Source organism: Myotis yumanensis, unplaced genomic scaffold (genome assembly GCF_028538775.1).
Source record: "Myotis yumanensis isolate MYYU_CA2020_CCGP unplaced genomic scaffold, mMyoYum1.0.hap1 SCAF_19, whole genome shotgun sequence".
Classification (NCBI taxonomy): Eukaryota; Metazoa; Chordata; class Mammalia; order Chiroptera; family Vespertilionidae; genus Myotis; species Myotis yumanensis.
The window spans coordinates 12533393-12560848 of record NW_027223770.1 but is presented as its reverse complement, the minus strand read 5'-3'; the positions used below and the strand labels follow the sequence as shown (position 1 = coordinate 12560848).

General features: G+C 52.2%; 2 protein-coding genes across 2 annotated transcripts in view; one reads left to right on the top strand and one right to left on the bottom strand.

Annotated features, from left to right (window-relative positions):
* The window catches only part of PPIL2 (peptidylprolyl isomerase like 2), a 38066-nt gene extending 33266 nt beyond the window's left edge, over nucleotides 1–4800 (top strand). Inside the window, exon 21 of the mRNA XM_070399984.1 lies at nucleotides 58–4800. The gene's annotated coding sequence lies outside the window, so the exon portion shown is untranslated. The remainder of the gene's footprint in view (nucleotides 1–57) is intronic.
* Nucleotides 803–18106, bottom strand: YPEL1 (yippee like 1). Its single transcript, XM_070399985.1, has 5 exons — nucleotides 17940–18106; nucleotides 8868–9132; nucleotides 5869–5912; nucleotides 5014–5122; nucleotides 803–3775 (listed from the first exon to the last, which is right to left on the bottom strand). The coding sequence occupies exons 2-5, from the start codon at nucleotides 8982–8984 to the stop codon at nucleotides 3686–3688; spliced, it is 360 nt and encodes a 119-aa protein (XP_070256086.1). The 5' UTR covers nucleotides 8985–9132; nucleotides 17940–18106; the 3' UTR covers nucleotides 803–3685.
* Between the last annotated feature and the right edge of the window lie 9350 nt (nucleotides 18107–27456).

The following is a 27456-nucleotide window of genomic DNA, read 5'->3' as shown; positions in this document are numbered from 1 at the left end:
GTTTTTCCAAAAAGCTTCCTCTTGCCCACCCACCCTTGTTTTCTGTTCCCTCTGCAGCCTGTGCCCGCCCGGCTTCCCTTCTCCTGACCTTGACACTACCTCAGCTCTCCTGAAGTGCCTGCAGAAGCCGCGGACAGCTGCCTCCTCTCGGGAGCTGTCTCCTCTACCCTGGGGCTCTAAAAGATCCCTGTTCCCCTCACACCTCTTCTCAACGCCAAGATCCTTGGGTCGGCACAGCCCACCACCTCCTCCTGCTCAGCACGCTGAAATTCTAACTCCGTTTCATCCTTGGTTTCTCACCCCAAACGTCAGTTCGTCAGTAAGTCTCGACAGTTCTTCCAGAATGCACCTGGCTCTTCTCCCAGCTCTGATGCTCGACACCAGGCCAAGCCCGGTGTCTCACCTGCCTCCTCTGGCCTTCGTGCACGGCCACACCGACGCTGAGTCACCGTCCCACAGCTGCTGACCTGACAGTGGCTCTCCACTGTGCCCATCCCTCTGTGGTCTCCCTGCCCGTCAGCTGTCTAGCTCCTCTGCACCTTTAGTCACAGTGGTCCCTTGCTTCTTCATGACCCCTTCACACCACCCTCCAAGCTACAGATGTCTGCGAACTCACTCGGGAAAGGCTGTTTGCACCAGCGCGGTCTCCAAGAGCTGGGCAGACCCAGGAGGCGGCAGGCAGGTGGGTGTATGGCAGCACAGGGCCCGGCTGCCTCTGGAGGAGACCCTGTGCTCCCGTGGGAGCGGCGTGGCCCCAGGGCCTGTCCCTCAGCAGCAGAGCCAAGCACCTGCTACTGCAAAGGAGACGCTGGACATGGAAGCTTTATTTCTGAACCTCACACTGACACAGAGGCGGGGGAGGCTGTGTGCTCGCGCTTGGCAGTCCAGCTCCGAGGGGACCTTCGGGCTAGGCCAGGCTGCAGCCCCACAGAGTGGCCCCCAGGTCGGCCCAGAGCCTTTGACAAATGAGGTTTACATTCTGTAGGTTATTTTGGAGCTTACATTGTAGTTTTCCAGAAATTAAAAGCACTTGGATTTTTTAAGTACCTGGTGAGGTCATCAGGTAAATTAAAGGACTTTTGAAAAATTCCCATTTCTGATCCTTGCTAATATCTGACAGATGCCATCAAGAATAAGTGTTAAGGTATAAAAATATTATATATGTATATATAAAATGGCAACAAGACTAAACCACGTTTCTAAAGCAAATGTACTGAGCCAGAGGACACGGCACAGTTTTAAGTTAAATGCATTTGTAATCCTGGCATCACCTCCCACTCAGGGAAAAAATAGTTTAAATAACTTAAAAGTCGGGATGACATTTACTGTTTAGGAATTTGAGAGGGTGGAACATACCAGCACGTCATCGTGGCTCGTGGATGTCCTTCCCTGAAGCCAGCTCAGTCCATTTGGTTTCAAAAAGGAGCTTGCAGACCAACAAAAAAGTGGTGAGAATATTTGTATCAATTATATAAAAAACAAAAAAAGGCATAAGACCAAGAAAAAGGTTTCGATGCCATCAAAAATACGATACAAAACCAAAGTGCTCAAATTGAAGGAGCAGTAAAATTGCCCAGAACATATAAAAGCTTTAAATATAAGTTTAGTATATACAAAAACCGGTCAGGAGAATTTTAGATTCAGTTGCAGCAAAGACCTGGAGACACGCAGGAGCCGCTGCCCTGGCCCAGCGGTAGGGGCTCAGCGCCGCCCACTTCCCTGGTCCGGAGCCTCAGGTGCAGCAGAGGCTTGTAGAGGAACCAAAACGAGAAGGGCGTGTCCATTGCGGCCAGGTTGTCACCACGAGTACTCACTCAGGGAAGGCTCCCTCAGTCCTCCACGTTTCCCCTAAGGGCCGAGCTGCAGGTGTTTGCGGTTTCACATGCCAGCGCGAGCGGCGGGCGCGAAGCATCTTCAGGTTTCCCACTGCCCGCTGCCGAGTGAGTGACGGCCCTGGAGGCCCGAGGCTGCACAGCCGAACCCTACCTTGGATACACGGCCGGGCCGGGTCAGCCTAGATCTCTGGACACCAGCTCGGCAGCAGCGCCAGCTGGAGCGCTGCGAGTGCAGAGGCTTCCACAGCGTCACCAGGACCTTCCTTCGGCCGAAGATGCGGGGCAGAGGCTCCTCGGGCACTGACCCACCCTGCTCTCCGGCTGCCACGTTCCCCGTGTTCCAAGGCTTCGAGACTCAGGCAGAGATGGTGCCAAAGGGGAAGCTCCAGGTGAGCAGCCGAACCAGAACCGGGCAGGGAGCCCCGTGCCTGCACGGCCACGGCTCTGGGCTCGGGAGGCTGGGGTCGGGGCAGGGGCTCATGCTCGCTGCCACTGGACTAACCTCACCTACAGGCTGAGAAGCACCTGGGCACACGGCTCTCCTCTCCCTGCTCCCCGGGGCCGGGAGCCAGTGAGCCTCACGCCACGGTGACCACACAGAGGCCTCCCCACACACCGGGAGCAGCAGGCTGGCCCACAGGCTGGAGTCGGGTTAGAACATTGAAACAGAAAACTTATTTGGGAACATTTTTGATCTAAATTCTTTACAAATTGGCCAAAACCCGTGCAGTGCCCACTCCCTGCAGAAACGGGTGGGTCGAAACTTAAACATGTGGCGGCTACTCGGGACCTAGGACACTGCACAGGCCCTTCTGGGACAGCCCATGGGACAACCAGGCAAGGTAGGTGACCCGCTGAGCAAACCAAACATCTCATTTACAAAGTTTAAACCTGTCTTGCAACTTTAACCTTTTCTGAAAACATTAAAAACAATCTACCAAATCTCAAGTTTGAAAGTTTATCCTGTTAGTTCTGGCCTCTTTCATATGCAAAAATAATTATTTTTCTTCAAGTACATCAGAGTAGAAAAGGAAGTCCGATTTACTCAGTCCAGTGTGTTAAACTAGTACTCCATGGACCAGTGCTCAGTGCCTGCCTCACGTCAGCCCCACCTCCGGAGCCTGGGTCCGGGACCTGGCCCTGGCACAGCTGCGCCCGCAGGCCCTGGGTCAGTCTTTGCTAACAACTGGTTCACTTGATTCCTAGATAAGGAGGCTATTGGCTTAAATAAACAGGATGTTCCATTGAACACTGAACACATTTCTCTATTTCTAGCTTACCTAAAATGTTATCAATGGTATCTTCTGGTTTTGAACAAGGCTAAGAAAAACACCCTCCGTGTATAGATTTGACTGCTTCTGGAATATTCTGAAATGAGCACTGTGACTTAACAGCTCATTTGCAAGAGAAATAACCAATTTGTAATTTTGCAAATTCGGAAAAAAGTGGGCTATAACACTGTCCTTCTAAACGACAGGGGTGAACCTGCTCTCTAAAGAGACCCTGTCCCTGTGGTCTGTAGATTCGGCTCGTTCCTGTCAAATGTGAAAGAGCAGCCAAACTTGATCTTAAAGTCACAGGTTCAAGAAGGTATTAACTAGACAGATAAGCCATCAGCTGGTTAATTCTTCCTCTAGGATTTGAGACACTAGAAAAGGGTCACTGGAACGTTTCTGAAACGACCACATACATGAAGAGGACATAGACCAAATGGAGCCTTACCCATGGGAACGGCCGGAAGAGGCAGGCTTGCAAGGTTCAAGAAATAGTCATCCAGGACGCTCCTGTGTTTTCATTCCACTAAAGTCTCTCGCAAAACAGGATTCGGAAGAGAACAGGAAGCCTTCGCTTTACTCCCAACCATTGTCTTTGATCATGTGGGCAAGCTCAATGATAAATTTCCCTTCCTTATATTTTTGACTGCTTTCAAAGGCGTGTTCCTTGGGGAAAAAGTAGAAACAGAAGGTTTCAGGAAAGACTGTTTCATTCTCAACTCCGCTGCACTCTGAGCAGAGAAAGTGAGTGTATGGTAGCACGTCTCCCCAGACGTCCCCTGCACGGGCTTATGGCTGGGGTGTGTCTCGGTTACAAGCCCATTGAGGGCAGCGCTGGGCTGCTGTGCCTGTGGCATCAGGTTACAGTTAAACTTGTAGGGAAACAGGAATTCCGATTTGTTACTGAGCACCTGCCACGTGCAGGGCAGTTTGGGAGGAGGAAGAGGAGCGAGATGCTCCTTCCAGGGACTCCAGGTGAGAGGAGGGTGAGGGTGACTGCACTGGGAGCCCGGGCATAGTTCAGAGATGCTGTAGGGAGCGAAGGCCCTTTGTTGGGGGCCGGGTGGTCAGGGATGGAGTGGGCCAAGCAGGGGGAAGGACGGGGGAATGTGCAGGCCTCACTAAGCTCGCCTCTGTGCTGGGCACTGTGTCTCCTCATATCTGACGGGGACGTGGGACACAGCAACGATCGAGAACTCCAGGAGGGAGAGCCGTGCCCTGACGAAGAAAACCAGAATGGCATGCAGGAGGCAGCCGATCAGTCATTCTCATCATTGATGCTTCTACCTCTCTCTTCCTCTCCCCTTCTCTCTCAAAGCAATAAAAACATTTTAAAAAATGAACTCTTGCCCTGACCGGTTTGGCTCAGTGGATGGAGCGTCGGCCTGCGGACTGAGGGGTCCCAGGTTCGGTTCCGGTCGGGGGCATGTGCCTTGGTTGTGGGCACATCCCCGGTGGGGGGTGTGCAGGAGGCAGCTGATCCGTGTTTCTCTCTCATCGATGTTTCTGGCTCTCTGTTCCTCTCCCTCTCTGTGGAGAATCAATAAAACATATTAAAAAAAAAAATGAACTCTTGCCGGGCCAGCATGGCTCAGTGGTTGAGCATCGACCTATGAACCAGGAGGTCATGGTTTGATTCCGGGTCAGGGCACATGCCCAGCTTGCGGGCTTGATCCCCAGTGTGGGGCATTCAGGAGGCAGCTGATCAATGATTCTCATCATTGATGTTTCTCTCCCTCTCTGAAATCAATAAAAATATATTTAAAAGAAAAATGAACTCTGATAGGGTTATGCTTCCGGGGGAGATCTACGTATTTGCAAATTTTGTTTCCATTTGTAAATGTTTTATTTATCGTAGTACATCTGTGTGTTCTCTGGAAGGTCAGAACAAGGTGGTCACTCACGTATTTCCACCCGAGCGTGGTTTTGCAGTTCTCACAGTAGATGTCTGCGACGGCGTGCAGGCCGGTGAGAAGGACCCTCTCCTCAGCAGGGCCGCAGCCCACGTTCACCCTGCAGGAGGGAGGAGCCGGTGCTGGAGACCTGCCCCCTGAGGGCCTCCCCCTACCCCCGCTTAGAGGGGCCACCACCCTGGATGGTGATTTCTTGAGGCACTTGGTTACCAGACAGGCAGCAGCGTCTCGTAACTGCCCGCCTCCCCCAGCCCTGCCGACCACCACCTCTCAGGAGAAGGCACCACCTTCTGTCTCCCCAGGACGGGCCAGGCTCTGGGAGGTGAGCACAGTGCTGCTGTAACAACCCCCCCCGCCCCCCCCCCCCCCCCCCCCCCCCCCCCCCGCCCCAAACGGGAAGGAAACCACAGCCTGTGTGCAGACTGATCCCTCAGAGCCGCATGCCTTCCCGAAACTCTCAAGACGAGAGAGAATTCTTTAAGATCATGTAAGAGACACCGGTCATTCTAGCTCAGGGGTGGGCAAACTTTTTGACTCGAGGGCCACAATGGGTTCTTAAACTGGACCGGAGGGCCGGAACAAAAGCATGGATGGAGTGTTTGTGTGAACTAATATAAATTCAAAGTAAACATCATTACATAAAAGGGTACGGTCTTTTTTTTTTTTTTAGTTTTATTCATTTCAAACGGGCCGGATCCGGCCCGCGGGCCGTAGTTTGCCCACGGCTGCTCTAGACACTGGGGAGCACTGAACTCCAGCACCGAGTGCTTCAATGGGCACAGACGCGACCCCTGGGAGCTGACACCGAGCACAGCAGTCCCCGGGCCGAGTGGCCGTGATACTCACACAGAATTGAAGAGGTAGGCGCGCCCCTGGCTTCCCTGAAAGGACTGAAAGAAGAGCAAAGTGTTAAAGGTGATTGTGACGAGGCAAAGGTGACATGAGTCTCGAGTTTTGGAATGAAAGTGGAGGAGCTGTGTTTCAGGTCACGGATCGGCACACGAGCTGAAGGGCGGCCTGGCAGAGCGTGAGGGGCTGAGCTCAGGGCCCGGAGCAGGACAAGATCTTCCCAAAAGCAGGGGGGTGGGGGGGAGTCATGAATTCCGAGAGCCCCACAGGGGCTGCCAGGGGCCCTCACTCAGATGCACCACGTCTGTCAGACAGAAGGGGCCAGGGGGCGTTTTCATGCTTTTCCACTGAAATGAACAGTCACAAGATGGCCCCTTCCTGGGAGGAAAGGACAGCTCACCCCAGGAGTGTTACAAGCTGAGAAACAGCTCGTAGCATATTGATCATCCTAAGATGATTTAGGAGATGGGATGGGGTGTTAGTGCCTCCCGGATAGATCAGGTCAGTCCCAGAATCAGCTTGAGGTTCGTCTGTCTGGTGCCAGGCTCAAATGACCCAACAGAACAGACGGACCACAAAAATCATCAGCGAAAAGCAAACCCCTGCAAGAACACTGTCTTGGTTTCTTTGCCTGTCACTTGGCACTAATTCAAAAGACCGTGAGGAAGGCTGACTGGAGCACAAGGTGACCATATCAAGGTGTGGAAGGCACAGACCGAATGGCCAGCAACCCACTCTCAGAACTGACTGTAAAGAACAGATCAGCTTGAGTGCACAAGGATATGTGACCAGAATGGTCACCATCACAGTGTGTGTAATTGCAAAAAAAAAAAAAAAAGAAGAAAAACCCACCAATAAGCGAGCAAGCAAATGAATTCACTTCACACCCGGGCTCATGCACTTCAAAAGGGTGACAGGAACAGATCGGTATGAGTGGGCTGGAAAGTGGGCATAAAATACTGCTAAGCGAAGAAAGAGCTGTGAAATGACGTGTTGTGAGCTCTATTTTAAGGTGAAAATGTGTTGTCATGGACACACACAACAAACAGAAAAACAAGCCCCCTCCAAACACACACACACACACACACAAACACACCAGTCAACAATACACACCAAATTACTAAGTGATTAAGGAATGGAGTTGGGATAGGAACTCCTTTATACATACACATCACTTTAATGTGCAGTTACAGAGCCCTGGCCGACCCATGATGAACACCTTACCTGAGCAAGAAACAAACCCTCCCTTAGCCCTGGCTGGGTGGCTCAGTTGGTTGGAGCGTCCCATTCACCAAAAGATGGTGGGTTCAATTCCCATACCCAGGTTGTGGGTTCGATCTCCGTGTGCATAGGGGAGGCAACCGATCAATGTTTCTCTCTCTCTCCCTTCCTCTCTAAAATCAATAGAAAACATATCCTCAGGTGAGGATTAAAAAATAATAAATAAATAAATAAATAAATAAATAAACCTTCATTTTAAGCCAGATTTGGGGTTGTTACTGAAGCAAAACCTAGCCTGAGACTAGCAGTGTTTTGATTTAAATATACAGCTTTCAGACTTACAAAGGGGTCTTCCCTTAAGTAGCTTCTTAGAATGAGGAATATTATTTATGTCCAATTAAAGATTCATCATACAAACTTTTCACACATCCCCATTGGCTTTCAAGTTTCTAAACTGGTTTTCTGAATTTTTCACCTATTCTGTGAATCCTTGGTTTTTTTAAAAATACTATGAGCAAGGGAGAAGGAGAGATAAAACATCAACGATGAGAGAGAATCATCGATCAGCTACCTCCCACACCCCCCCCCCCCCACTGGGGACTGAGCCCCCAACCCAGGCATGTGCCCTTGACTGGAATCAAACCTGGGACCCTTCCGTCCGCAAGCCAATGCTCTATCCACTGAGCCAAACCAGCTGGGGCTGAATCCTCATTTTTTAAAAAATATATTTTATTGATTTTTTACAGAGAGGAAGGGAGAGAGAGAGAGAGTTAGAAACATCGATGAGAGAGAAACATCGATCAGCTGTCTCCTGCACATCTCCCACTGGGGATGTGCCCGCAACCAAGGTACATGCCCTTGACCGGAATTGAACCTGGGACTTTTCAGTTCGCAGGCCGACGCTCTATCCACTGAGCCAAACCGGTTTTGGCTGAATCCTCATTTTTGACACAGGATTTGGATCAAAGGTGTGATCAGATCTGTGGTTCAAATTAAAGCCACAGTCTGACTACAGCTGGGCTCTGCAAACTGCTGTAAATTAGAGCCAGATAAACGTTTTAGGCTGTGGGGCCATTTATACTCTGTGGTGGCACCAAAGTAGCTGCAGATGATACATAAAACTTGATGGAAACAGCGCTCCGCCCATGTGGCTGCAGACCTGCCTCACCGGTGGGCTTCCCTGGGCCGGGGTTGCTTGTTAGCGCGCAGATGGACCCAGACACCCTGACTGGTTTGGCTCAGTGGATAGAGTCCACTGGTCGGCCTGTGGACTGAAAGGTCCCAGGTTCGATTCCGGTCAAGGGCATGTACCTTGGTTGTGAGCACATCCCCAGTAGGGGGTGTGCAGGAGGCAGCTGATCGATGTTTCTCTCTCAATGTTTCTAGCTCTCTATCCCTCTTTCTTCCTCTCTGTAAAAAAATCAATAAAATATAAAAAACAAAACAAAACAGATGGACCCAGAGGCTGTGACCCTGTCAGGACGGCCTCTGGCCTCGCGTGAATTCGGTTCTGCTCTCCGCGAGAGCGCTACGGAACAACGGGAGACAGCGATGTTCTGAAAGCACGCAGCACCTGGCTGCTCAGTCAGGGCACTGGCCTCTTCTCCTTAGGTCAGCACATTAAGGAATGACAACAGCCAACACCACGGCTGTCTGGTGTGAATGAATCAAAATTATTTCTATTTTTTGTCAGATCGGCAAAAACCACGGGGTCATGACCTGTGAGGGTGGTCCTGGGCTCAGGAGCCTCACCGGGCGCCGGACACAGCACTTGCCTTGGAGATGAGCTCGTCGTGATTGGCCAGGTGGGCTCTGCAGTGGACACAGCTGTATGTGCGGTGGCAGTTTGGCAGATAAGCTTGGAAAGTTTTGGACTTGGTCATCTTCACCATGTCTGCGGGGCACTCCTCGCTCAGCGTGCGGCGGCTCGGCGGGGCTCTCGCACAGAAGCAGCACTGGAATACGCGCGCAAGAGCCGTGGTGGGTCAGGGGGCGTGTGGCCCTGTCCACACAGCTGGGGCCAGAGGAAATCGTCTCGACCTGGCAATAAGTCAGGACAAACAGTGCGTTACGGAGAATGAAATTCACCAACAAGGTGTGTGTAGGGTGCGTGCATTCTGAAGAATGGGGCATGGGCCCTCGCCAGTTTGGCTCAGTGGATAGAGCATCGGCCTATAGACTGAAGGGTCCCAGGTTCAATTCCGGACAGGGGCACATGCCCGGGTTGCGGGCTCAATTCCCAGTAGGGGGCATGCAGGAGGCAGCCGATCAATGATTCTCTCTTATCATTGATGTCTCTCTCTCTCTCTCTCTCTCTCGTTCTCTCTCCCCCTTCCTCTCTGTAATCAATAAAAATATATTTAAAAAAAAGAATGGGGGATGGGCAGGACTAGAAGTTGAAGATCCAGTCCTGCCATATTAATTGTACATGAAAAGAACAGTAAGCCCGGCCGGCCTGGCTCAGTGGGTGCGTGTTGATCTATGAACCAAGTGGTCACGGTTCGATTCCCGGTCGGGCCACATTTCCGGGGTGCGGGCTCGATCTCCCGTGTGGGGCATTCAGGAGGCAGCTGATCCATGATTCTCTCTCATCACTGATGTTTCTGTCTCTCTCTCCCTCCCTCTCCCTTCCCCTCTGAAATCAATAAAAATATATTTTAAAAAATACTAATACGTAATCACTGTTTAATCATTCTAAATGGTGTTGAGTGTGGCAGGTGAACTACTTTTACATACAAAAAGTTTGAGAAATACGTTTGATCAGCTACATGTCTACTGTGTGTGGCTTCAGGAAAAGTGAAAGAAAGCAACAGCCACCTGGGTTCCCGTCCGAGTGAGGGGAGAGCAGCACGGAAACATCCCGTCCCAAATCACAGGATGGATGGCTCAAAGCACCACGACATACATGAATACATGTATTTAAAATATATTTAAAATATATTTAAAATTAATTTTTAGAGAGAGAGGAAAGGAGAGAGGGAGGGAGAGAGAAACATCAATGTGAGAGTGAGACATCGACCGCTGCCTCCTGCACCACCCCTGCCGGGGATCGAACCTGCAACCCAGATACGTGCCCTGACTGGGAATCAAACCAGCACCTTGCAGCGCACAGGAGGACGCCCAACCAACTGCGCCACACTGGCCAGGGCGGGAGCCACCAGTCATTAGTCGGTTTCAGTCCAGAAGGAAACGCTTGTATGTGGTAAATGATTTCGACAAGGACACCACGGCCATTCAGTGGGGGAAGGACAGTCTTTTCAACAAACGGCGCTGGGAAAACTGGACACCGCATACAGAAGGATGACGTTAACCCCTTCCCTTACACCGTACAAAAATGAACTCAAAGACATAATGTAAGAAATAAAACTGTGAAACTCTTAGAATAAAATATAGCAAGAATTTTTATGACGCTGGATTTGGCACTGACTTCTTGGATGACACCAAAAGCACAGACAGGCCTGTAGGTTTACAGAAAGTAAAGTGAGGGGAACATGGGGCAGAGGCGTCATATGTGAAGAAAGGAAGATGGAGGATTTTTCAGAATTGAAGAAAGACACCAAACCACAGACAAGAAGTCCAATAATTCCAAGTGGAATAAATAAAAATAAAGTCACACCTGGCCACATAATAAAACTGCAGAAACCCAAAGAAAAAGGGGGAAAAAAGCCTTATTAGTATCCAGAAGAGGAAGGAAAATTACTTTTCAACACACAACTTCCCAAGGAAACCTATGGAACCAGAAGGCAGTAGGGAAAGGGGCCTTTAAGGGTCTGAAAGATAACTGCAATCCCAGAATTTTATACCCAGCGAAACATCTTTCAAGGATTTGGGAAATGATATCTTCCAACAACTAAAAAGCTTGACCTCAGCAAAATATCACTAAAAAAGTTCAAGGATGTGCTTCAGACAGAAGCAACTCTAACAGAAGGAATGCCAAGTAAACAGACCGTCAAACCTCAGAGGGAAGGCAGGGGAGGGGAGCGGGGGGCTGGGGGGGTAAGAGATCAGCCAGAGGACTTGTGTGCATGCATATAAGCGTAACCAATGGACACAGACAGTAGGGGGTGAGGGCATGTGCTGGGGGGTGGGAGCCAGTGGGGAGAGGTCACCGGGGGGGAAAAAGGAGACATATGTCATACTTTCAACAATAAAGAATTTAAATTAAAAAAAAAAAACTAAAAAAAAAAATTTCTGTTGTTTTAGCCACCCCCCTCCCCCCCCCAAAAAAAGAAAAAGAAAATGGTAAATATGTGGGTAAACAATGACTTGTGGAGCTTTAAAAAGATAGGATTATGATACATGACAACAGTCAGGGTGAAAAGTCAAAGGAAAATGTTCGAGCCCTTGTATTGCCCCCCAAATACTTTAGATTCTAGTAAATTAAGGAGAAATGTAATTTCTGATGAAACGTCTTTATAGACGTTTATAAACTTTACACAAAAGTGTATAAACTTCCAAACCTGTGAAGGGAAATACCCGGGAACACTAATGTGATCCTCAAGGGAGGCAGGAACGGAGAGGAAGAGACACGGCAGAAGGAGCAGGAAGCACCGAGGAGGGAGCAAGAGTCCAGCGAGTCCCTCAGTGCCACAGGGAACGCACGTGCACCGGGTCAGGTGGTCCGGGTTCAGACTGAGTAGAACACAAGACTCATCTCGAGCTCATCATCATGCAAGAGACACACCTTAGACATAAGGACGCGAAAAGGGCGCTGGCAACAGAGAGATGTACGGTTTGTAGTTCTTCGCCAACAGTATACACTGTTTTATGTATTTCTTGTTTCTATGTGATTCACAATAAAGAAGTTAGAGTAGTCGCTCTGGCAGGTAGCTCAGCTGGTCAGAGCGGCGTACCGAGAGCCAAGGTTGCAGGTTCGATCCCCGGTCAGGGCACATACAAGATGTAACCAATGAACGGCTGAGTGGAACAAATCCATGTTCCCCTCTCTCTCTCTCTCTCTCTATCAGTCAATAAAAAAAAAGTTAAAGTAGTAAAAGCAGAGAAAAACATATACAGGGTGGGGCAAAAGTAGGTTACAGTTGTGAGTACACAAAAGTTTATTTTTCTTAAAAAATATATTTTGATTTTTTACAGAGAGGAAGGGACAGGGATAGAAAGTTAGAAACATCGATGTGAGAGAAACATCGATCAGCTGCCTCCTGCACATCTCCTACTGGGGATGTGCCCGCAACCAAGGTACATGCCCTTGACCGGAATCGAACCTGGGACCCTTCAGTCCGCAGGCCGACGCTCTATCCACTGAGCCAAACTGGTCAGGGCTAGGTTGCAGGTTTGATTCCCAGTCAATTCCCAGTTGGGATGTACACAGGGGGCAACTGGTCAATGTTTGCTTTTCTCTCTCTCTTCCTCTCTCTCTCCCCCTTCCCTTCTCTCTCTCTAAAAATCAATAAAGAACATATCCTCGGGTGAGGGTTAAAAAAAGGAACAGTGTGATACTGGCTTGGGTTAGTTAGAGCATTGTCCCAATACGCCAAGGTTGTGGGTTCAATCCCTAGTCAGGGCACATACAAGAAGCAATGAGTAAATGCATAAAAAAGTGGAACAAATCCATGTTTCTCTCTTTGCCTCTCCCTTTCCCTCTTCCTCTCTAAAATTTAAAAAAAAATTTTTAAATAAAGTATGTGATACTAGAAGCCTGGTGCACGACATTCGTGAACTGGGGGGGGGGGTGGGGACCCTCAGTCTGGCCTGCGCCCTCTCACAGTCCGGGACCCCCGAGGGGTCCTTAGTGCTGCTGAGGAGGTGGGAGAGGCTCCCACCACCTCCACTGCGCTCACCAGCCACCAGCCGGGCTTCTGACTGAGCAGCGCTCCCCCTGTGGGAGCGCACTGACCACCAGGGGGCAGCTCCCGCGTGGAACGTCTGCCCCCCGGTGGTCAGTGTGTGTCACAGCGACTGGTCGTTCTTCTGATTGGTCGATTTGCATATTAGGGTTTTATTATATAGGACTGGCTCGGGACAAAACCAGGTCATGTGACATAAAAGCAAGCTCAGAAGCAGATCTATGTATATCCTAGAAGGACACCAGCTGTAGCAGAAGGGCACTGTGGCTCACTGGGAAAGAACAGGTTTAAAAAATGGTGGACAACGGTGTGTCCAGGAAAAGAAAAAGGCAGACCCCACTTCAGGCCATAATAACAAGTTAACAGCGTATCGCACTTCCCAACAGAGAAAGCCAGCCAACAAGACGGCAGCGGAGGAAATTTCCACACAGGGGCCACGGGCCCACACTCACACCCACCCTCTAAAATGAGGCCTGTCACCCCCGGCCGGTGTGGCCAGTGTGGCTCAGTGTCATCACCTGTGAACCAGCAGGCTACAACTCGATTCCCGGTCAGGGCACATGCCCGGGTTGTGGGCTCGATCCCGTGCAGGAGGCAGCCGGTCAATGATGTTTCTGTCTCTCTCTCTCTCTCCCTCTCCCTTCCTCTCTGAAATCAATAAAAATATATTAAAAAATAAAATAAAATGAAGCCTGTTTCCTTCTCCAATATATGGGCTTCACAACCAAGTGTTAAGGTATTTCTGAACAAGCCTAATTATGTTAGGTATTCCCAATTAGTAATTCCACTCCCCATCCTCCCACCCCCATTAGCTGCCATGGAATCATGTGCCCATCCTGAATTTTTCCCTGGGGTTTCTTAAGAATCAAGGACAAGGTGTTACCAAACTCAAGGGGTTCACCACTTGGGGTGTCCTGTTGAAGAAGGAACCTGGCCCGGCTGGCGTGGCTCAGTGGTTGGGCATCAACCTATGAACCAGGAGATCACGGTTCGAATCCTGGTCAGGGCACATGCCTGGGTTGCAGGCTCGATCCTCCTGGGGCGTGCAGGAGGCAGCCAATCAATGGTTCTCGCTCATCATTGATGTTTCTCTCTCTCCCTCTCCCTTTCTCTCTGAAATCAATAAAAATATATATTTTTAAAAAAGGTGACCTGGCCGTCACCAGGTAGTTTTATTACTGTCCTTGCAGCAAATGAAGGTCGCAGGATTCATACCCAAACCTGTCCCACCGAGGGAGGCTGAGCCATCGCTTGTTCATACTATTTGGTTAATCACACACTGATTTCTTCTTTGCCGTTGGCTACATTGATCTGCTGGGCTCCTGTCAAGCTCATCCTGTTTATAGCTGCTCTGCAAAATACTGTGCTACGTTAAAATGCTGTTACATTTTAACATTTCGCAAGAATAACGTTGAGTAATAACATTTAGAACTGCCCAGACCCTGAGATCTTGTTCTCACAAAAGCATCACATGGGCCCCAATACATCTTATCAGATTTTACCTGCTGCTCCAGCCTCCTGGGCCCGTTAGGAATTCTCTCTGACCAGCTCCCCGAGTGTAAGCCTCACCTCGGACACCACCTGCACCAGCCCCGCCGGCAAAGCCCCAGCTGCTCCCCTCCCACCCCGTGCCCTCTGTCCACGCGGACACATCAGTCCACCCCCGCTCCACCGCCAGTGCTGCCCAGCGAGGAAGGAGCAAACTTGTTCTGACTTCCCTTCTTTTTTTAAAATACATTTTTATTGATTTTAGAGAGTTTTATTGATTTCAGAGAGGAAGGGAGACAGAGAGAAACATCAATGATGAGAGAGAATCACTGATCATCTGCCTCCTGCATGCCCCCCCCCCCCCCCCACCACTGGGGATCGAGCCCGCAACCTGGGCACATGCCCTCGACTGGAATTGAACCTGGGACCCTTCAGTCCGCAGGCCGACGCTCTATCCACTGAGCCAAACCAGTCAGGGCTGACTTCACTTTTTAAAAAACATATATTTTATTGATTTTTTTTACAGAGAGGAAGGGAGAGGGATAGAGAGTCAGAAACATCGATGAGAGAGAAACATCTATCAGCTGCCTCCTGCACACCCCCTATTGGGGATGTGCCCGCAACCAAGGTACATGCCCCTGACCAGGATCGAACCCGGGACCCCACAGTCCGCAGGCCGGCGCTCTATCCACTGAGCCGCACCGGTCAGGGCTGACTTCACTTCTTATTCAACTCCTGTCAAGTCTGTTTTAACATCTTCACCCCAGGTTTTCTTTCTAATGAAAGGAGGCTTAAATGATCAAACTTCTGTTTTATCCCCTCTCCTTTCCTCGACCTCCTTCGACAGCATAACGTGAAGGGGCCGAGAGGCAGGAATCCTGGATCAGCCAAAAGCTCGTCACTGGGCCTAGGACCCTTTAGTGGCAAAACACTGCTCATGGCTTTTGAACCAGTGACTCCCTCCTGGGCCCGGGAACCACCTGTGAGTAACTGACGGCAATGCATCGAGGGCCGCGTCCAGCCCAGGGCATTACACCCCCCGCCCCCCGCCCCTGCAACCCCCGTGCAGGGAGGGCAGCCACCCTCCCGCAAAGGTATTCGTGTGGGGTCAGTTTTTAGAGCAAAACCAATATTCTGATTCCAGAAGTTTCTCTCCTACAACAAGCACGTGTAAGTATTTTAAGAGAACGCGAATCAGGCCTGTGTCCACGTGGTGCCGTCACCACACTTCTAAAGACAAAACATTGAGAAATGAACCCCAAACCAAAGAGCTCTGACAATTACAGGACAGAATGGAAGCTGCCCAAGGGCCGGGGCTCCCTCGCTCTCTCCACCTGCCGGTCCTCACGCCCATAGGACACAGGCCCCGAGGCCCCCTGGCTCTCCATTCCCCCATTTACTCTTCCTCCCAGCACAGCGTCACCGCGCCCGGCAGGTGAGCGCGTCCCAGGCCTCCACCTCCCCGTGAGCAGGAAGGAGGCTCCACTCACACTGTGGCACCAATGTGGTGGCCACGCTGCTGCCTCACCTGTAACATGGGGTTACTACGCAATCACAAGGTGGCCCAGGGAACCACACAAGCTTGGCTCAGTCAGCAAGCTCGGCCCAACACCTTCCCCCCCACAGGGAGCCCTGGCTCTGGGTCCCTTCCCGGGGCAGCGGGTGGGTTGGCCCCAGGATCTCTATTTTACTCTCAGCCGTGGCCAGGTTTCCCGCAGGGCTCCCCGCCCCATCTCTGTCACCATGTCTCCCAGCCGCCCCCGGGTCCATGTCGTCTTCTTGTCTCCTTTCCGGAAAGGAACTCAGGCTGCCCTCCCCAGAACCCTTGGCCCCCCAGTGACTTGGCTGTTCAGAACTTTCTCCAACCTCTGCTGACATCTCTTGTCAAAATCCCCCCTCTCTACAGGTTTTGCTGATTAACAGATCTAACCACTTTCCTAAAATTCAAAACCCAATGAACCTGGGATGAAGATTGGTTTGAAAACAGGCCGACGCCTCCTGTCAGCCTCCCAGGGAGAAGGAGACATGGAAGCCAGTGGCGGCCCCTCGCCCTCTGCACTCCGGCCCCTTGACACACGGTCCCCAGGGAACCAAGCGAAGACAGACATCACGGGAGCACAGCTCTCAACGTAAAGAGCTCTGCAAACCTTCGTGCTTCAGAAACAGAAAGACTTGATGTCTGGACTTGACTTAATGTACCCGCGTCAGTTGCTAATTTTGGCAAATGTACCGGCATTGGAGGATGGTAGCACGGGTGTGGGGCGCCTTGGGACGGCCTGTACTATTTTTGCAACTTTTATGTAAATCTAAAATTATTCCAAAATAAGAAGTTCATTTTAAAAAAGCAGAAAGACCTTTGCTCAGATTCCTAATGAAGATCATCCAGTTATTATTATTTTTTTAAAAGTGCCCAACACAGGCCAGACCCTGGGCTACACGGTCGTTTGAAGACATGAGTTTGCCCGGGGTCCTCGCTCCGAGGGGTTCCCACAGTGGAGCCCCCTTACCCTGTGACGCCAGGGGAGGGAGCGTGAAGGTCCAGGATGCGGCGGTAAGAGCATCCTTCCAAGGTGCGCGGCTGGCGCCCCAGAGGCCACAGCCAGGAGAGGGGAGGCCGGCGCGGGGTGAGGAAGCCCATCCCCCTGGGAGCGTCTACAGCACCTGCTTCGCAAACACCCACTCGAGCAGAGGCGGGAGGGCGCACAGGTGAGGGCGGAGAGGCAGCCGGGGCAGGTGAAGCTCGGGGAAGGTTCCCCCGGGGAGGCAAGCCTTGTTTGCAGGCTTTGGGGACTGTAGGCGCGGGGCCTGGTTGGTGGGAAAAAATAACATTCTTGGCAAAGGCATCGACAGGGTAAGGTGTGTGTGTGTTTTGGATACAAAGAAATGCAACGGAACGGAAAAGGCTTGGGGGGTGGCGAAATGGACGTCTCCTGGGGCCACCGTCCATCTAAAACGGAGTTTCGCCTTCTTCCCACCCTAAAACTTGGCACGTAATTTGGACACCAGAAGACGCCCCTCTCAGGGGGGCGGGGGAGGGGGACCCTGCTGAGCAGGTTTCCAACGCAAAGGCGTCTGCGGCCGCTTTCACGGAGCCTCGTGCCACAAGTGGTGAACCAACGCGAGGGCTTTCCTGCGAGTCACGAGCTCTGCGTGGGCAACTTGAAAACGCCCCCTTTTCGGAGCCAACCTCGGAGACCTCTTTGTCCTCCCTCTCCTCCCCAATGGCGACTTGTATTTTTTAAAAGAGGGAAAAGCCTATTATTATGTGGTCCATTCCCTCTGTACATATTTTCATGGCTGGGGTGGGGGTAGGGGAGAAAGCGGGGGCCAAATCAAAGATGAGGCTTTGGGGTCTGCCCCCAAACGGAGCGAACCCAACACCAACAAACCGAACCATCAAATCAGAAGGAAAACATCGACAGGTGCGGCCGTCCGCGCCCCGCCTGCCCGCCTGGACGCCCAACAGGTGCTCCGGCCCTGCCCGCAGCCGCAGGCTCCTCGGGTCGCCACGAAGTAGCCGCCCGCGCAACAGAGTCCAGGCCCGCCCGTACTCACGGCCGCTCGGCGGTCCGCGCCCCAGCCCGCAGTGCCATCAGGCCCGGGCCTCGGTCAGCGCGGGCTCGGTTCTCACGCGGCCCCGGCGCGGCCCGGGGCGCGCTGCGGCCGTTGGCACCTCCGCAGGGCGCGAGGCATCCTCCCGCCGCCGCCCCGCGGGCCGCCAGCCCTTTGTTTTGGAGCCCCGGCCCCGCCGCGCCGCCGTTAACGGCCTCGGAACGCGGTGCGGGCCAATCAGCACGTAGCGCCGCCCGCGCCCCGCCCGCACATCGCCCGCGCCCCGCCCCGCCGGCGCGCCCCCGCCCTGCGCGCTCCGCGCCCGGGAGCTCGGCGGCTCGCGCTCGGCCCCAGCTGGGCAGGGGCGCACGTGCCGCGGGGCGCGCCGCGCTTCCATTGGCCGGTCCTGCGAGCGCGGCCTCGAAGCCCGTCCGCGAAGGCGGGGGGCGCAGGGGCGGGCCGTGCGGGGCGGGGCGGGACTCGGGGCGAGCTCGGCGGAGAGCGCCGCGCGCAGGCGCCTGCGGGCCCAGGCTGGGCGCCTACCCGCAGGGTTCTGTGCCGCGTGGAGCTGCGCCCCAGGAAGCCTACCTTCTCTGCGCGCGCGTGGACCGGCCGTGGACGTGATGGGCTCACAGCTCCCGGGTCGACGTGGGGCGTGCGGGCCGGTGCGTGGCGCCGGGTTTTCCTGGCCAGACCTTCCTGGGCCCTATCCGCAGAGTACGGGGTCTTGCGCGCTCCCCCATCCTCCTAGGACTCTCCAAACCATTCTACCTCTAGATCTGCACCTGGCCCCTAACGCTGCTCTGGAACCCCCAAATCGGACCCGACAGCGCTCTCGGCCCCCCAGGCAGTCCGCCCTCTCGCTGTCCACACTTTGTTCCCCAACTCCTATCGTCATTAGTTTGTTGGTCCCATAGCCTTTCTCTATAGATTGGTTTGTAAATTACATAATACCTTTAAAAAACCCACAGTGTTGCGGTCACAATGTGTATAACATTGTTATACATGTTATACCTTTAGATCTTGTTTCTTTTGTGCAATGCACTGTACAGATCTGTGTCTTTGGGTGTCACGGGTTGATTGCGTAGAAGGCAGTGGATATTGCCTCTTAAACATTTGTGGGAGCGTAGCCATTCCTCCAGCGATGTCCTCCGCAAACCTGGGGGACCTCATGATCGTGTTAAGATGCGTTTTCCAGAGATGTGTTAGCATCTCCATTAACAAGCCTTTCAGGTCTTCAATTTCCAACTAGGTTTCCTTTTCCTTGGGAATTGTCAGGGTTACTTTGTCTTAAATATTAAGCTTTCCTTGTTTTTGCTATTGCAAACATCTTTTCTCAGCTAGTTCTTTGTGTGTGTGTGTTTTAATTTTAATTTGTATTGATTTCAGAGAGAGGAAGGGGAAAGGGATAGAAACATCAATGAGAGAATGATTGGTCAGCTGCCTCCTGCACGCCCCCTACTGGGGATGAGCCTGCAACCCCGCCTTGTGCCCTGACCGGGAAACCAACTGTGACCTCCTGGTTCATAGGTCTGCACTCAACCACTGGACCACATGGGCTGGGCTCAGCTAGTCCTTGTTAAAGGCAAATTATAATTCTGATATGAGCCAAAATTTACATACTTTTGTATTCTGCTTTTTGAAGGGGAATTTTTCTGTTATTGCAGTTTTTTTTAAGTAGTTTTCTTCTTTTTTAAAAAATATATTTTATTGGTTTTTTTACAGAGAGGAAGGGAGAGGGATAGAGAGTAAGAAACATTGATGTGAGAGAAACATCGGTCAGCTGCCTCCTGCACACCTCCTATTGGGGATGTGCCTGCAACCCAGGTACATGCCCTTGACCAGAATCGAACCTGGGACCTTTCAGTCCGCAGGTCAACGCTCTATTCACTGAGCCAAACCGGTTCCAGTCAAGAGCACATGCCCGGTTGCAGGCTCAATCCCCAGTAGGGGGCGTGCAGGAGGCAGCCAATCAATGATTCTCATCGATGCTTTAATCTCTCCCTCTCCCTTTCTCTCTGAAATCAATAAAAAAAAGATTTTTTTATAAAAGCCCTGGACCGTGTCACTCAGTTGGTTGAGCGTCATCTCATGCACCAACAGGTTGCTGGTTTGATTGCCAGTCAGGGCACATGCCCGGTTGCAGGCTCGATCCCCTGTGGGGGGGGTGCAGGAGGCAGCTGATTGATGTTTCTCTCTATCCCTCTCCCTTCTTCTCTCTAAAATCAATAAAGATGTATTTAAAAAAAAAACAGTAAAAAATATTTGTTTCATTATGATCTAGTATACAGTTCCATGATTTAAAACATACTTATTTTACGCAATGCCCTAGTATTTTCTATACATGTTTTATTTTTTAAAATATATTTTATTGATTTTTTTTACAGAGAGGAAGGGAGAGGGATAGAGAGTTAGAAACATCGATGAGAGAGAAACATCGATCAGCTGCCTCCTTGCACACCCCCTACTGGGGATGTGCCCGCAGCCAAGGTACATGCCCCTGACCGGAATCGAACCCGGGACCCTTCAGTCCTCAAGCCAATGCTCCATCCACTGAGCCAAACTGGCTAGGGCTATACATGTTTTATTTTTATTAACTACTCTCTGTGGTTTCACCAGGCACCCAGCCGCCACAGCCTGTAGTCTGCCAGGCATCCCTGTCCTCACCTCACAGCCTCAGGGCTGGGCAGCCCCCTCCGGAACACCCTGCACCCTGCGCTCTGGGCTCCCTCCGGATAGTGACCTGATCACAGCCACCTGCGCCCCCACTAGGAGCCACAGTGCAGTCCCCTCCACCGACCTGCTGGCTGTCCTGCTCGGTCCTAAGCTCACTCCTCCCGCAGCCCCTTCTCCCACCGCGTCCTTGCCCAGCAGCCCCCGCCCCCCCTACCCCCACCCGGGGTGAGCGGTCTGCGTGGCTGGAGACGTGCTTCACTCCTGGAGGCTAGTTTCTAGGGCAGCGCAGTCCCCGTGGCAACCCCGCACCTGCTCCACCTCCTGTGCATTCAGTTTCCCACTTTCCTGGAAGACGATCCTACGCCTCCTCCCCCGCTGGCTCTGTGTCCTACTTTACTGCAAACTTCCACACCAACAGGAAGTCTGATGGCTCCTCTCCCACCACCGACCTTCCTCCTGCCCCCCCCCCCCCCCCGCCCCGATTATGTCACTCTGTCCTCTCCAAGGCCAGAGAGCCACTGGTCCTGTGCACGCCGAAGGGCCACCTCAGTCACGACGTCCTCGTTCTTCCGCACCCGCAGGCCCCTCCGTCCGGCTGTTCCATTGGACGAGGCTGCTGCCATCTCAGGACCCCTGTGCACTGGACGCAGCACTGAGGTGTCAGCTGGGGACTCAGGCCAACATGGGTGAATGGAACAGGTCACACGTTTCAAAAGTGGATGAGAACATGGAACCCCCGGCCTTGCAGGTGGTGCTGTGGGGCCGAGACTCCAGCGCACGCAGCACCATTGGCTGATGCGTGCTGGCCGACATGCTGGCTCACACACACAGGTGGATGCTGAGGGCTCGGCCAGTCATTCCCCGAGGACTGGCCGGGTGGGTGGTACAGGCTGAACTGTGTTCCCCCATATGTGACTCCATTTGGAGAGGGGGGGTCTTTGAAGAGATGATTACATGAAAGTGAGGCTGTTAGGGTGGGCCCTGATCCGGTCTCACCGGGGTCCGTGCGAGAAAGGACACAGCGAGAGGCCACAGGGAGGTGGCTGCTGCAAGCCTGGGAGAGAGGCCGCGGGAGAAGCCAGCCCTGCGGACGTCTTGCTCTCGAACTGCCTCCCAGCCTGCGGAGTGTCAGGAAAAAATTCTGCCGAGCTCCCCAGCCTGTGGGACTTTGTTTTTTGTTTATTGATTTCAGAAAAGAGAGGGAGAGAGAGAGAGACACACACACATCAATGACGAGAGAGAATCATTGATCGGCTGCCTCCTGCACACCCCACACTGGGGATCGAGCCTGAAACTCAGATATGCCCTGACCGGGCATCGAACCCTGGTTCATAGGTCACTGCTCAACCACTGAGCCACGCCGGTTGGGTGGGGTTTAGTGTAGGTGTCACCTAAAGCCGGTCTCCTAAAGGGTCTGCCAGTCTGCCTCTGTCCGCATGTTCTCCCTGAAACCCTCTGGGGGCCACACCAAGCAGCCTGCGTCGGTGTGACTCGGTGCAGGCTGCCAGGCTGCCACGCAGCTGCAGGACTCTCCCTGGGCCGGGGGCTCTGCTTGGCCAAGTCAGGGGTGAAGGCTCTTGGTGGCCCCTGGAGGTCTGAGTTTCTGTGAGTTGCCGACAGTTTCCTTTCTGACAGTCAGGGCCATCAGGAAGTGTGCCGTTACTGTGGGCATAGCAACCACAAGCCATTTTATGTTCTTTCCAAATTAAAGCATTTCCAGCTTCAGGATTAAAGAGAGAAAGATGGAAAAGCAGAGATGAAATTAAGTTACTGATGGAAGTGGTTGCCATGGCATCATGCTCTCCTTGGAATCTGCCAGCTGCCACTGATTTCTCCCTTCATCCCACAAATGAAAGATTCCAGGAAAGGAAATAGAGAGAAAAGTAAAATATGTCTTAATTAGAATTAGTAACTAATGACGGGAATGCATATTTTAATAGTAACTATATACCAACATATGGGGTTCCTCAACATTTAAACAAGTCACCTGGCATCTGATTAAAATGTTGATGTTGAAATGCATGTATGAGGTGGGGCCCGAGATTCTGCATTTTAATTTTTAATTGTAACAAAATATACATAATGTTTACCATCTTAAACCACAGTCGCTGCATTTCCAAGGGGCTCCGGGTGATGCTGACACAGGGGGCCCATGGCCCACATTCTGTGGTCAGGCTGTAGCAGAGCCTTTCTTTGTACTGGAGCCGAGGTCGGTGGTGGGCATGTCAAAGTGAGCAAGCCACACGGCGTGCTTTCCGGGAATTTGCTGGCAGGGGGACCAGAGGCGTGAACAGGAATTGGCCTGGCTTGGAAGTGTGGCTGGGATCTGCGAGTGGGGACCGAAGCTGGAGGAGGTAACAGTGAAACACTTAAAGCTCTGCCCCTGCTGTACCGACCATTCCCGTGCTGGGCCCGGGGCCTGCTCTCCCTCGTTCTTGCCATTACAAAGGATGCTGGTGCAAACGCTTTTGTACACGTGGCCGTTTTCCCTACAATTCTTGTCTAGGGAGAAAAAAACCCCAGTAACGGGATTACTGAGTCAAAACACATCTTCTGATGGGCTTCAGCCCTCCAGATTCCACTGTATTAATTTACAGCACTACTGGCAATGCCTAAGGCTACATACTTCCTTGTAGCTTCACATTGGGCTTCTATAATTTTGCTTTTGCAGAAAAAAACAGAAAGTAGGGTATGCACAAAATGGCATCTTTTTAATCTTCACCAGAGGATGGATACACACACACACACACACACACATATATGTGTGTGTGTGTGTATAAATTTTAGAGAGTAAGAGAGAGAGAAACATCAATCAGTTGCCTCCCACATACGCACCCTGAAAGGGGTCAAGCCTGCAACCTAGGTATGTGACCTGTCACCTTGGGTGTGTCTGGGACAACGCTCCAACCCACTGAGCCACACTGCTCAGGGTGCATCTTCATTTTAATCTGCATTTCCTTATTTACTAATGGCCCTGAAGGTTTTCCGTCATGTAAGCAGACAACATTTATTTGATTGGCTATCAGTTGGGAATGAGGCAAAGTGTTTGTACTTTTGTGATTCATTTTTTAAAAAATAGACTTAAAAATGTATTTCTGATTTCAGAGAGGAAGGGAGAGGGAGAGAGAGAGAGAAACATCAATGATGAATCATTGATTGGCTGCCTCCTGCACACCCCACACTGGGGATCAAGCCCACAACCCGGGCACGTGCCCTGACCGGGAATCAAACGGTGACCTCCTGGTTCATAGGTGAACGGTCAAACATTGAGCCGTACGGACTGGGCCAAAATAGGCTTTTATTATTGGTCACCCATGGCAGAGTGCCCCCCACCCTCCTGTTGTTCATATTGGCCTGTGTTGAAAGTAGATGAGAAGATATTTCTCTCCAGGCCTCGTTTGTCCAAGTCACTGGATTTAACTAGTTCTCTCCAACCACACCTGCCGAGCGAACACCTGCCCTTCTAGATGCATTTGTTAGGAACGGCATAGGTAGGTAGCAAGCATAAAAACAGGGGAGACTCATTTTATCTTCAAGATGAAAAGAGCTTTGAAGTTATCACTCAAGAAAAGAGATGACTAAACTAGAAATCAATGACTTCCTGGATCCATCAGAGAACTGAGGTCACAGGACACCCCACACCCACAATTTCATGGGTTTTATCTCCAGGGAGCCCCAACAGCTTCTCACAGTGAAGATGGGAGCAAAATTCCCTTGGTGTGGACTATGGGGAAAGGAAAAGCAAGCATCTGGAATATGCCCAGATTGTTGATTCCCCATAACGAAGGCCGGCCAGCAAGGGAGATGACCTCCTTAGAGCTCAGCCAACAGGGGAAAGAGACCACCGAACTCCAGCTCCTCTAGCCTGTCTGTCTGTCTTACCTAAGAGGGCAGAGTCCCTGAGGAGCACTTATGGAGGCCACAGCCCAGGGCCACTAGGAGACTGAGACCTATTCGTCAGTAAACAGAGGCATCAATGGGAACAGGTAAAATGAAGACTTTTGTGGAATTCTCAGCCTCCCCACTTTGTGATATGGCATCTTCTATAAAATGCTTGTTAGTTCTAATGATTCCTTTACCGTAGTAATACCAAGTTTTAAACCTCTTGACATCCCTTTCTGCACTCATAGAAGCTCCCGTGTACCAGGATGTACCTCACTCTGGGGACTCTGGGACCGTCTCCCCCAGACCCCCCCTCCATCCTCGTTTGTCCTGCACTGGAGCCTGAACACCAGTGGCAAACCCACCCCCAGGATGGATGCGAAGGGCCGAGCCCAGACAGACATGGGGTGAGTCGACTGTAGCCGCGGGTGGGGATCGAGGCAGGGCCACCCACAGGGAGATCACTGTGACCTGACCTGGCGATTTGATTCCGTGACTGCTGTCCGGGAGGGACACAGGTAGGGACGGGGCGCAAGGACCAGAGAGTGGTGGTGGCGTGGGGGCTCCCGTAGGGGCCTGACATGACCTCCAGAACCAGAAATGTACATCTGTTACCTCCGAGGAAAAGCAAAATGCAAAGCCAAACAACAAAAAGCAAATGGACTGTTTGCACATCGCAGGCAAGTAGCTACTTCTCTCTTCAGGGAACGAACTTTGCCAGCCCAGCCCCTCCTGCAACTCATCCTTGCCCTGTGCGCCCCTGGCCACAGGCCACCGTCCGGCCGTCCAGGGTCGGAGCCTGCAAACACTGTCCCTGCGGTTGTATTCCCGTGTCTCCTTGCCAGGGGAGACCACCACTGAGATCCACTCTCCTTTCTGAAACCTGGGGTGGCCCTGGCCTCGCTGCAGGGACAGTGCCTTTTCTTTCTTTTTTTCTTTTTTAATATATTTTTTATTGATTTCAGAGAGGAAGGAAGAGGGAGAGAAACATCAATGATGAGAGAGAATCATTGATTGGCTGCCTCCTGCATGCCCCCACTGGGGATCGAGCCCACAACCCAGGCATGTGCCCTAGACTGGAATCGAACCTGGGACCCTTCAGTTCGCAGGCCAACGCTCTATCCACTGAGCCAAACCGGCTGGGGCTAGGGACAGTGCCTTTTCTAACGCTGCAGCAGTGGTGCCTGCGTTTGTTCTCCTTTAAGCACTTGGCACACCGCACGCCTGTATAACTAACCACTGAACGCACCACCCCTTCCAGGTCACCAGCACCCTGCGGGCAGTCCTGTTCCGTTTAGGACGACGCTCACAGCATGCGGGGGAGCCTGATGCTCGCCCCGCACAAGCATCGATACTGAATGCTTCGCTCTCTATTGCCTTCAAGTTCATCTTTGTTGTTGTTAATCCTCACCCGAGAATATTTTTCCATTGACTTTTAGAGAAAGTGGAAGGGAGGGGGGGAGACAGAGAAACATCCGTGAGAGAAACACATTGATTCACTGCCTCCCACACGTGCCCCGACCAGGGCTGGGATCGAGTCTGCAACCGAGGTGTGTGCCCTTGACCAGAATCAAACCCAGGACCCTTCAGTCGGCAGGCCGACGGGCATAGTTCATCTTTCTTAACTGCCATCTATCGCCCACCCCGACCTCAACTTGGGTTTTTCCTGGACTTTACTGGTAAAACCAGGAGGCCCACCCTACCTAATGCACCCTCAGGCCCTCTTGCTGACCCATGCTGCTGGCCCCCTCCCTGGGCCACCCTGACGTGTTAGCAGTCACCTGTTCTCTTGGTGGGAGGCACCTGCTCTGCTGTGGTTGCTAAGCTCACTTTTGGGATCTTCTGGGGCAGAAGCTTTGTGTTCTTCTGTGGGAGGCGGCGGGCGGGGTGCTGGGCTGCCCCACCCTTGCTTACTCAGAGCAGGAGAACTTTTACTGATTTCATTTCTTAAAAGGGCACTGGTGATAGAAATATTTGAAAAATTGAAAACTACTGCTGCGTAGGATGTGTACAAGTGGCAAAGACTCTCAAAGGCGATCTTTGGAAACCGTAATTCTTTAAAGAAACCGGCGTGGCTCTTCGGGGCGGCATGGCCCCGTCGCGGGTCCCTTCCTGTGGCCTGGCACCAGTGCCCTCCTCCCCGCTGGGTAGCTGGTCAACCCTCAGGAAACCCACATTCCCTCGCCCAGAGAGCCAGCCCGTGGCTCCTGCTCAGACAGGAGTAGGTGGTGTGGAAGCCGTGGCGACTCCGCTAGGCTTCAGAGGAAACACAAAGGGGGAATGGCCCTGTGGCCACTGGTCCTGGCCTGACGCTCCACACGGGTCTCAGCCGTCAGCTGCGGTGGCCCCTGCGAGGGGACAGCCATCTCGCATCTGCAGCAGAGCCCCCTCCGGTGCTGGGGCCTGGAAGCTCTGGCCCTGGAGCCCCAGGTCACTGCACACCCTCTCCCTACCACACGTGCCTCCCTGGCCTCCCCAGCTAAGAGCAGCTTCTGGTACCTGTTGGTCATACTAAAAAAGGGGGCATCGGCTCCCCTGCTCCTCTGACCAAGAAATTCAAGAATAATCCTCTCCAACTCCCACCCAATTAGGTATTTCCCTTCCCGGACACTCTAACCCTGTTCCTTTCCCAAGCCAGTGGCCACAGCGTGGCTGTCAGGGTTATGGAGCGTAACCAGCCGGGCTTTCTGCCCTGGGACGCACCCAGCACATCACAGGTGGCCGCTCTGAACCAGCCGGTGTCAGTCCCTCGGTCCAGCCGGTGAGTGGGAAGCATCTCGACACCAGTGAGCACAGGACGTTACTATAGAGACTTCTTCACTCTCAAGCTTAGGAATCAGGACACGGAAGATGAAGGGGCAGAAGGGAACAGGAAGTAACTCTTCCAGGCGTGAGTGAGCAAAAATGCCTTTCATTTCAAAGTAAGGAGGCCCAGCAGTTCCCTGCGAGGCTCTCCAGCCCA